Source organism: Metopolophium dirhodum, chromosome 8 (assembly GCF_019925205.1).
Source record: "Metopolophium dirhodum isolate CAU chromosome 8, ASM1992520v1, whole genome shotgun sequence".
Classification (NCBI taxonomy): domain Eukaryota; kingdom Metazoa; phylum Arthropoda; class Insecta; order Hemiptera; family Aphididae; genus Metopolophium; species Metopolophium dirhodum.
In genome coordinates this window covers 25,817,324-25,830,058 of record NC_083567.1, presented here as the reverse complement: position 1 = coordinate 25,830,058, position 12,735 = coordinate 25,817,324, and the positions used below count along the sequence as shown (strand labels likewise).

At 28.5% G+C, this 12,735-nt stretch overlaps 1 protein-coding gene across 1 annotated transcript; it reads right to left on the bottom strand.

The window, feature by feature from the left end:
• Positions 1–1,709: 1,709 nt before the first annotated feature.
• Positions 1,710–4,034, bottom strand: LOC132951178 (uncharacterized). The gene has a single exon (XM_061022937.1). The coding sequence runs from the start codon at positions 4,024–4,026 to the stop codon at positions 2,143–2,145; it is 1,884 nt and encodes a 627-aa protein (XP_060878920.1). The 5' UTR covers positions 4,027–4,034; the 3' UTR covers positions 1,710–2,142.
• Positions 4,035–12,735: the final 8,701 nt, after the last annotated feature.

Genomic DNA, 12,735 nt, shown 5'->3' with positions numbered 1-12,735 from the left:
AAATCTGTAAAAAAACTTGGTTTAATTTATACTTAGCCCACTCCCCCCACCAAATACATAATCTTAGCAATGCTACTGGGTACTAGGCCTAACTATAAATTGGCAAATACTAATCAACATATTATTAATTATTATATAAAAAATCTACTTCAAAATATGAAATTTCAAATTATTATTAAAACATTGGTATCAATGCTGAAAAGTTCAGATTATAGTATTAAAAAAATACAAATGACTTTACAATGAGGTTTTTTTTAAAATTCACTGTATAGTCTATTACTTCAGCTAGACTATTGTGTATTAGAGATAGTAGATAGATAGATAGATAGATTTATTTTTAAAACGTTTTAGTTAAAATTTTGACAAAATTGAATATATAAATAAAAAAATAACAATTTTCCCTAAAACGTTTTCAATTATTTAATTGTAATTCAAAAAAGGACATGTAACTGAATTCGCTGCTGTACAGTAGGTTACAAGTGGAAGACTGTACTGAGTGTACTGGATGGTGTTACATTTAAATTCAATGATATATCATTGTATACGAAAAACGACTCCAGGACCTGAGGAGACCACGGTTTGTCAGCTTAGGATATTTTATATTATATTTAAGTTAAATTATTATTATTTGTTTATTATTATATTTGTATATAATAGTATAATTAATATAACAATACTTTAGAAGTTTCAAGTATCGACGAATAATATTTTTAAAATATAACACATAACTAAAGTCGGTCTTCCTTGTTTAAATATCTAATTTCGTCCAAATTTTAACATACAATAATTATAAAAAAAACTGTGTTTTTATATATATTACTATATTAGATTTTTTGGTTACAGAATAACCTACTTTACTTACGTTGAACTTTGTTTTAAATTATAATAATTAACGCTCATAAAAATCGTATTTGACTTTCCGGTAGAAAATTCACCGGTGTAAATTATTTTAAGTTAGAAATTCATAAAAATGTTTCTATTTAAATCTAACATTTGTAAATTTAACACAAGATTACTCATACGTTTTGTCTACTTTTACCAAAAAAAAAAAATATCTACTGGAAAGTAAAATTAAATTATGAGTGTTTTAATTATTATCAATTAAAGAATTTTTATAAGTGTTTGAATTCAAGTTTTAAGTACATTGGATATTCACTCGATGTCTCATGTAGCAATGATTTTCTATTATTTTGTTGTAATTCAAAAACGAATAACTGTAGATACTTGAAATTCATATCATATGTTTATTTTATCAATTCCTTTACACTTGATAAAATATTCAAAATATTTTAACTCGTTTTGAGCTGTTTATGGACATTTTCCATTTTTTTAATTTTACAAATGTCAATAAAAATTTTTTTTTTGTTTATTTAAAAAATATTATTCGTGGGTACTTGAAACTTCTAAAGTAAGTATAACATTATTATATACAAGTATGATAATAAACAAATAATAATAATTTAATTTAACCGGCTACCGTATTAATAATAACAATATAAATATAATAGAATATGCTGGGCTGACAAACCGTCTCTGCTCGAATTCGTTTATATGATTATACGTATAAGCCTTAGGTTACTAAGTTATGTACTTACCTGCTACCAAGCTAAAAGTCTTAACGTACCTACAAATAAAATCATAAATTGTCAATCGATTAAAAAATAATGAAAATATTTGTATAATGTAAGTATATTTGAATATGTGTTTACTGTTTAACAATATATTATATGTACCTATGGCTATATATGGCTATATGTTAGCATATACTGGATGGATTTAAATTTAAATATAAAACAGAATTATTACAAAATACAAAAGACAAAACATAGTTTAACCAAAAATATTAAATAATTATTGCTAATAATTGTATAAATTATAAAATATAATCAGAAACGCCAATAAACCTTATAGCAGTTGAGGCGTATTTATAAGTAAAAAAAAAACTATTTCTAATGCTAATTAGTATAATAATTGTTATTAATACAATCACACTTATGTATATTGATTGTAGGTAAAGTATTAAATATTTACAAACGACAAATGAGATACCTTATATAGTGACTTAAGTGAGTTATGGCAACTAGTATAATAGTATATACCTATAGGTAATCCAGCAATGTTTATAATATGTCAATTCATTTTTCAATCTTTATAGGAATAACGCCACATAGAAAGATGACAGAAAAACCTCCAGTCGTACGCTGCTTCGGCTTTTCGAATCATTAGATCAGGATTCATACTTAATGGCAGCGTGGACACAAATAGGTCGACCGCTTCTGCTGAATATCCAAAGCCCGCCAATACGTCTACTTTGCATAGGGTTTTCAGTCCATCCAATCGACATTGTTCATTAAACGTACTCCCTACGTACTCTAAACGAGCCACAGCCGTCTGAAAGCACTCCTGCCGTTCCTCCCACAATTCTCTAGTCACGCCGTCCCAACGACGATTGTATTCTTCGTCCGTCATCGACGCTTCAGTGATTATTTTTTTCCCGTTAATTCTGGTGGTTTTATTTCCAATTTGTTTTGATTTGTCGTAATCTGATGCCATGACTGGTATATCGGTATCTGATAAACTTTTCCTAATCCGGCCCGAAAATTTCCTATTTTTATTCATGTTTAAAATCTCAGTGTCCATTTTAAGTAATTTACCATCGATAACTGTGTTCGATGTACATTGGTAATTATTCATTCGGATACTATCTATGCTATTTCGTTCTGTAGTCCGTTTAACTAATGTACGCATATCCATAGTACTTTTTGTTTTGTTAAGCAATTTTAAAAACTTATTTTTTTTTAGCTTTCCCATTTCACTGAAATTGTCGTTTATTTCGACAAATTTGGAATTATTGTCATCATAGTCATCCGTTACTTTAAAATCGTGGTAATTTATTTCAGAAAACCTATACTTAATCGGATCTTCCGAAGGATTACACATTTTAATTTTAGAAGACTTCCTTTGTCTAATATCTTCTAAACAATTCAATAAACTCTGCCATGTATGCAATTTGTGATTGATAAATTTTGTGTAATCATCCAAAATTTGGGTATCAAATTCATTCTGAGTTCCTCGAAAAGCGTTTTTAAAAAAATATTTAAATTTATTTGACGATCCAAATTTAGTTGATTGCTCATTTATTCCTATGTTTGAGAACAATTTATCCTTCTCATTTAATGATTTAACAAGTTTTCGAACTTTTTGTTCCATTTCTATTGCTTCGAAATCTAGTGAATATGTATTGCAATCATTTATTTTATCACAGTTTACTTTATCAGAATTTTTATTTTCTTTGATATTTCCATCTTTAATATCTATATCTGGATTATATTTTTTAACTTTATCAACTGAGTCCAACCATTTTTTATATTTCCACAAGTCTTCTAGAGTGCATGATGTATAACCATCAAAAATTACTGGTTGTACTTTTTTAGATGGTTTGACATGTTTGCTCGTATTTTTGTAGAAAGAAAATGTTTTCAATTTTTTTTTAGTTCTTTTATTTACTCTGTTGTCAAGAATTGTTGAACTATTTTCATTAGTGATCCCATCTAAATTAATATTTATAGCTTTAGAAAATTCTTGAATACCTGGGTCATCTTCGTATTTATTTATTAAAGAATTATCATTAATCTCAGCGCATTCTTTGTTATGAACTTTGTCTGAAATAATAACATTGTTAATAGTGGCTTTTGATTCAAATTTATTGACATTTCTGTGATAACTATCGGCAAATAAAGACGACGGTGTTTGTAGTTCACTTACTGAATCAGACTGTAAACTATTGTTTACTTTGACTTGTGTTTCGTTTACTTCCCAAAATTCAAAACATAACTGTATAAGGTCTTTTTGATAATTCTCCCAACCGTCTGTAGACAAAAGCTGTGAATTGTTTAATTTAACTTTATTATCTTTATCTGAACCAAGCGGAATTAAACTACATGTTGGTGTGTTATCCGTTATAATACTGTCCATTGGAGGGGTGTCATTATGCGAAATAATCATTCTAGTATCGAAGTTATCCATACTTAAATTAAATTAAGTTTTTATCAAGAAAATAGTCAAATAAATATCATTAAATGGCATGATCGTGTATTAAAACATGTATCTATATTAAAATAATATATCATTATTGTATGGTGGAAATAATATTTTTGTTAGGTAGGTACCTACTTACTTATTTTGTGCTATTGTGAATGATTTCAGTGTACTTTTTCTTCCTACTTAATATTTTTTTTTTTTAATAAACTTTTTTCAATGTTTGCATTTGAATAATCCGTAAAGTATACCCAGTTTTTGTCTATTTCCCAATTATTATAATCAGATTTACTGCATCTCTTTTTTTTCAATGTTTTGGTTAACTCATTTGACGTTTGTAGATGTTCCTTAAAATAACTTGTGTTTAATTTTAAGATTTTATTTTCTGGTGCAAATGATGTTTCAAATTGTTTGATTTTTTCATTTAAGTTATCTTTATTTGTATTATTATTATTATATAAGCCCTCGGGATTGTCGAGTTCAAGTTTATTTGTTATTTGTATTCTTTTTGATACTATATCTTTATTCAGATTATTAAATTTGTTGACAATTTCAGTATTACTACGAGGTTTGTCTACAATGTTTGGATGTGTTCTCTTTATTGGATTATCACTAAATGATTCAAATTTTTTGATTTTTTCTAGAAAATTGTGTTTTATATTGTTTGATGATATATTATCTGTTATTAATATTGATGATGCGTCAATATTGTTTATTTTATTTTCATAATTTATCGAACTGTCCAAAGAATTTTCTAAAATCAACCGTCTTCGAATTAATTGTTTGGTTAATTGTGGGTCCATTTCCGACTATTGTAATTAATACAATGTTTATTGTGACAATGTTCCTGTACCATTATCTGTAACAGAATTAATAATAGTTAATCTGTTAATTATTATGCTAATTGCTAAATAGTAAATATATTGACGTACATCTTGTTTGGTAGGTATATATATAATATAATATGGTAAAGAAATATAAAAAGAAAACTAAGCTCAGGATACACAAGGATGAAATTCCTTTACCCCCTAGTAAACAACACCTCAACCGGCTCAGCCCTGCAGATGAATGCCCTCTTTACTGGCCAGAGTTGAGGTATTTTTCATTTTTGAAAAAAAAAACATAAAAAAACTGTTTTTGTCTGTTTAAATTAAAATCAATTATTCAAGTTTTAAACAGTATATTAAAAATTACTTAATTTTAATTTAATATGTAATTTACTTACATGCCAATATGCCGTTTACTATATAGTACCTATATGTTTCACCGTTTATGTATTACTTATTTTAAATCTTAAAAGTATTTGAAATGTATTTTAAATATTTTCTGAATGTATGTTTTATGTGGACACTATATTATGTAATTAATATTATTATTAACTAGGTATTAAGTGAAAACATTTTAAATTTGGTAATTTATTCAATAAAATTAAAAAAGATTTAAATGAAGAATGGTACCTAATAGATATAATTATTTAATAATTTAACTTTTTTTCTGAAAGAAAATTATTAATAAATTATTATTTACTATTAATATTTAATAACAACCAAAATAACACAATTTTCAATTATATTTTACACTGTTTTAAACGTTTAACATATGTTTTATTCGTTTTAAACAGTGAACAAAACGTTTAAAATAACAAACCTGATACTGGCATATATAGGTACGTCAATAATAATTGTCGGTGGATAAGCAGAGGATAGCGTTTGTCAGGATGGTGGAGACGAATAGACGATACTCGGGCTAAATGAGGCAGCGGAGCGCATCAGATAGGCAGGAGGTGGACGGGTAGGGTATATTTGTTTTTTGTGGACTGAAGGCCAGTTTTTCAGGGTGGTTAGAGGCCCCCACATATGTATAACTAATTATTGAGTGTAATTAATTGTAGGTGACTAAACGTTACGGGACCGCGGTAACTATTTTTTTTCCGTGCGCGGGTGACAGTATTGTGCTAAACAGTTCCCACCCGTTTCCGGTTTTTTTAACAGAAAAAAAAGGTACTTCAATAATAAGACCACTACCACAAACTATATACTTTTATATAGTCTGTGCCACTATACTAACTTAAGCCATGTGGCAGTGGCGTATTTACAGAGGGGATCAAGGGGATCAATCCCCCCCATAGGCTGTATATAATATGCAATATTTTTCAGAGTCCTAAGCTAACTTAAGGCTTCTAGTTTTAAAAGCGGGGCTACTGGCTAAAATAGTAAAATAGCAAAAGTACAAACAGTTCCAAAATTTGCTACAATATTGGCTAAACACAATGTAAAACAAAGGAAAACTATGGCGATTGGTGGGAGGGGGGCAAATTCCCCCTACCCCTGAATCCACCACTGATATATTATATAAAGTTCAAACTTTCAAAGTCGCCGAAATAATAAGAAACATATGATATAAATATATCTACCAACGATCAATATTTACCACCCTCGCGCTCACTTTACCATGCTATAGGTACCTACTGATTAGTAATTTATACTATTTAATTATTTAGTCAAACAGGAACCAATAGGTATATCGTATATATTACCTACTTATTATGACTAGTAATATAATAATATGTGACATACCATACAGTCATGTCATCATGTGTCGTAATCGTAAATGGTAATCTCATTGCCCGTAGGACATAGATAAAACAAACATTCAAGGTTCAGAACATAGAAAAAGATAAGAAAAAATACAAGTTCAGAACCTCTGTTTATTGGTAGGTTTTTCGTGAATCAACTATATAAAAACTATATACATACCTAGTAATATAATAAGTTAATACAAAACAGGTGGTAGGATAATATATTTAGATAACAGATAATATTTTAGTACCTATGTATATACCTAAGACTTATGTTTTTTGACTTATAATACAATATATCATGACGTAATGACGTATACATAATATTGTGTTCATATTTATATTTTTATATTATATTTGTATAGGTATCTATATTTTATACAATTAACAATTAAATATTAATTATTATTTTCATTATAATATATTATTTTATTTTGTCATAGGTACATGGTAATTACTAATGTATACGTCATGTGTTCACATTTATATTTGTATTTATATTTCTGGGCATTTTTCGGTCAACCGTTATTGATACCTACATATTATATTGTTTGTATAAACGGATAATTTATAAACATTTATTGGTAGGTACTAAGTACTAGATACTAGATAATAGATAATACCTATTACACTAATATACTTTTACAGTAGTAAATAAAATGAATAAATTAATAACATAGTCACATATAGAGTACTATAAGTATTTTACTCATGTCGTAGTACTTCCGCTGGGAGGCCTCTACAGTCTGTTTAATCTGCCTTTTTATTTTTATTTTAACCTATTGTTCTCTTGTTTGTAACAGATTATAAATCAAAAAAAAAAGTACATAGTAGGTAATTGCTAATGAGTACAATATAATCTCCAACTATTTAACATAAGTTACTGTTAGATTTTAGCCTCTAGGCATAATACTTGTGCTTATATTAATAAACCTACAGTTATTGAATTAATCAAAGACATGGTTGTTATGAAAATTAAATATCGATACCCAATAGAAAATGTTATAAGTTTATACTCACATATTACTATATTAGACCAATGATGTTTTGATAATTGAAGAAATTTTCATTCGGTACGTACCTATCTAATTGAAATATTGAATAACTGCGTTTGATGTATTTCGGTAGTGATAATAATGTAGGCACTTTTATTTTAGTAGAAAAAAATAATAGGACTTCGTAGAAACATCGTCCGAAAGTATATATTGCTATGTAATTAAGATTTCATTGCTTAAAACACTTAACAATTTTAAAAAACAATTTAAAACACTATACGTTTGAGAAAAATCAATGCATTAATAAGGAATATTGACTAATACAATAATTGATTGTTAACATTGGTAGGTTAAGTACCAATATTCGTACCTATACCTGTAGCTAGGTAAACTATATAAATTATAACTTATAGGTAAGCCACAATGTGTAAATGTGTAATGCTTGAACATAATTCATAACACGTTTATTTATGCCGATAATAGCGGTGTAGGTACCATGTAATGTTATGAAACATGTATATACCTATAGGTACGTGTATAGTTTATTTATTGATTCTATACAGGTATATTCCACAATATAATAATTGTATAAACCATCTTAATTTATTTAATCATTGTTGTCTTTGTTATTATAGTTTGTGTTTAATGCTATTTAATCGTAACACTAATATAAATATTAAATATTTTGCGATTACAAATTAATAATTACAATAGAACTTTCTAGTTTTTATGATGTATATTTTATTTTTAACGCGTTGCGCCGTTGCCTATGCATGCAGTGTTCTAAAATGTATAACGGCTGCTGTTTCATACTTTAATAATGATACTATACCTACGAATGATTTTAAATTTTCATCCAACTAATATGGTAACCTACATATTTTACAGTTGTATGTTTCAATAAAAGTTCAACATATTATTATCTAAATATAAATTTTTCTGTAATTAACGCCATTTGGCTTTGAACGAAATAAGTTTAATATATTGTGCAACAATAACAGATATTATAGTTAAATTATTTAGGTAATTAGGTATAGCGTACAGACGTACCTACATAAAGAAATAACAATAAAATATTATGTCTATAGCTACACATTTTCGTTGGCTTGTCACAATGCACATCATTACTTCATTCCAAATAAACGTTCATTTGCGGCAAAATTAGGCTGACTTACCAGTGGGTAGAAAAAACATAAATCTTAATAATTACTAATTAGTATTGATATTATATAAGAATTAAGAATACCGTGGATGCTGATTGCTGAGACGCTGAGTCGTTGTTATAAACTTGGAGTGTCCATACAACCATCTTCAATCCTAAAATGAAACGATGACCTTGCGCCTGACAGCTAATTTTTCGACCTATAACATCGTTTATAAATTATTGGCCAGTAATTGCTGGCCAAATGGGCAATATTTAAAACAGCATACCTACCTTTCCTTGCAAAATGCAGGAATCGGTTGGGTTAGGGTAACCGGTAGGTAATTATAATTATTTATAATATCCACTTACTATTGTTAATTACGACAAATGTCTTCATTCTTGAGCCTTGACAGGCATTGGTGGAAATCGGAGGGGGTTTGGATGTATGAGATCGAAACCACAGATCACATTGATGTTAACAATTATAGCCCCTTGACATTTTAATAGATTTCTACCCATGTAGACAGGTGACGTTATTTTAAGGCAATAGGTATTCCGGAATAAGTGATTTTGTATTTTATATTCATGCATGACTTTTCACATGTGAATAAAGTTTGCATCTGTGAAAATATTAAATGATCCGGTCTCGAATTTGGTTTTTAATATTTTATACCTTAATCTAAAACACCTCGACATTTAAAACTCTATTTTCAAAAAATAATTTGTAAATAATAAACATAAAATAATATTAAATACAACGTAGGTAGTACACAAAATACTGAATAAATGTATATTATGTTCTTACTTATTTTATAAAATATTATATATTATATAGGTGCAAAGTAGTAAGAACCTGATGGACTGAAACATAGTCTAGTGATATTTTTAAGGCCGGGGGGGGGGGGTAAGCTTAAATATTTATTCCGAATATAATTTATAATATAGTGAAAATATTTCTATCTCTTGTATTATCTAATTTTAAAAAGCCAGAGTGACCATTTTTCCTCTTTTTGAACGCCTATGGGTTGAAGTCCTCCTTATAATATTGACAACAGGCCTCACTTATTTGCGCTAATGAACGTGAATCAGTATGAAGAGTTTTGTTTGAATAAAATATTAAGAATTCTTTTTATGAATATTTATATATTCTGAACACTTCTATGATGAAGTATTGAAATCGTATTCTGAATACAAAAAAAATAATATTCTTTATAAGACTACAGTCTGCAGGTGTAACAGGTATATCATCGTATATGACGTGTATTACTTAATCAAATAATCATCATTCATCAAATACGAGTATACGTGATGCTTCCCATTAGGCAGCTGTTGCTAGAGGCTTCTTAATAATGAGAGGGAATAAGAGGCAAATCATAAATGGTCAGTCTTGGGTAAAATACTTTTGAAAAGCATTTGGAATAAATACTTGAATACTTATGAAAAATAGTATTCCGAATATGTATTCGAATGACGAATACTTGATAAATATAATATTCCGAATAAAGTATTTGGAATACTATACAAGTATTTCGAATACTTAAAAATATTTTTGATAAACATATGAAACGATACCAGTTATAATTTTGATATTGTATGATATTAATAGATATTACTGATTCCAAATTTCTAACTCATAAAATATAAATTTTGTATTTTTGTTTTAAATCAAATGCAAGGGAATAACATGCAAATCAAACAATTTAATTTTCATACTATAAAAGTATTCCGAATATATCACAAAATGCTTTTGGAAATAGTATTCTATAAGTATTCGGAATACTACCCAAGACTGTAAATGGTACATCTTAGTATCTTACTATCTTACATATAATACTTAAAACAGTGGAGTATCATTCCCTATATATTTTACTCTATAACTGAAGTATCTGGGTTCTGAGAAGGAATCTAAGAAAAAAAATCTCCAAAGCTGGTACCTAACTGTTGGATACAACTGTCAAAAATAATAATTAATAATAATAAAAAAATATAAAAATAGAATGATAATAATAATAATATTATTATATTATAATATTGATAAATAGGTACATATTATATTCAATTATATTGCTATATAAATATTTATTTAATTATAAAAGGGGAGGCACCCTTTAGCAATAATAGTACAGTACCAAAGTAGAATCTCAATTTTACAGATATAACAGTGAAATTATATAATATACCTAATGTTTTAAATAAGTTAATATTTTTAAAATTAATCGTTTTCTTGGTTATGAATCCTAACATCTTAAATGATTTTAAACTGAAGATTAATATAATAATATGTAATATATTAAAATTATCAATTTTATGATTATAAGTACCTAATAACATTATCTATAGACGAGAAAAAGTAATAACACTACAATTATTTATATTTAGTGGGAGGTAATTTTTACGGCTCCAAGTAACAAATTTGCCTAGATTTTACTGTAAAATTAAAGTATCAATTGGATACTTTTAATTGTCAAACATATTTAATATTTATTTATTATAATGTAACTTAAATGTCTGATCGGAAACAGTATAATTACTCGAATACGAATTCGATCTATTCATGAAAAGTTGTCCATTTGATGAAGTGGAAACGATAAATAATATACTATGTGTATCAACAAAAACATTTCCACAGTAATATAGTATATAAATATTTAAGTAATTTTATATATAATTAAGATAAATACTAATTTTAAAAAGCGAAAAATCGTACGCTCAGTAGATCACGTTAGTTAGGTATTACAAATTAGAGTGAATTGACCTCTTGTACAATTTAAATGTAAGATTATTATCTAGGCAATACCATCGGCTTTTTATTATATTTTAATTTTAAAGCGATTTATGAGTATTTCAAGATGTAGGTACCTGGTACCTATAGTTATAAAATATAAGTATTTGCTATGTGGATTTATTTCCGATTACCCTGAGAAGTGTTTAGGTACCTACTAGGTGCTCACTACTCGGAGGGCACAGCAGCAATGATACTTGAGTCCGTTGAGTGGTATCAAAATTATATTGACTGACGACTGACGGGGAGGTGACTCGACTGTAAACTTTACTGTAGTCGACTTTGAGTGCATGACAGCATGCCCCTTACACACACACACCGGTTTGACGGAGCGACTTTTGGGAGAAGTGTAAGGTGGAGGTGCCGTAATAAAGCCGATCGGTCACCCGATAGAGTGAGCTACGCTCTCACTCCACTCGCCGCCTAAAATCCATACGTGGATATGTCGCATGTCGGCGACATTGCGACAATACAAATAAAGTAACTAAATTTAACTATATTATTAAACCCTTAACTTTCCTACGACGGTACGTCGATACTTAACTATATAGAAATTAGTAGGACAGCTAGTTATATAGCAGGAATATTTATTAGGGTGTATCATTAAATATGAATTAAACTTTGAGGGAGGGGTGGTAGGTACACTGGTACGGGCAGTTGCCGGTTGGACACAATATATTATAATATTATGTACTTACACATAATTATAATTATTGTATTTCTCAATTTTAGATCATGCTAATTATTTTTTAAATCATTCCCATTCAAAATCCTTGAGCACACCTCTGGTAGGGCAGGTAACGTTGCGACTTGTGACTGCCATAAGACAGAAAAGAAAAATTATATTAGTTGTGTAGGTTATATGCGGTTTTTTCATAAACAAAAAATGATTACGATATTTCTTGTTTTATCGACCTGGGTGGGGAGGAATACAGAAATAATCAGAAACAGAACGTTCGAACAAATATTGAGGGCAGAAGAAAAGAAAATTACGACGGCTACAATATAATACAGGCAGCAACATGGGAAGGCATAGCCGCGTGTAACGTCGTACTACAACACACGTACGTTTGCGTAGTACAAGCATAGAGCCTCTATAATGATTGAACATTGGCGGCGGCGGAACATACGTCGTATGTCGTATCGTTGTCGTCCGTCTCTATTCGGCGATTCGGCCGCCGCGGCCGGAGCTCAACAA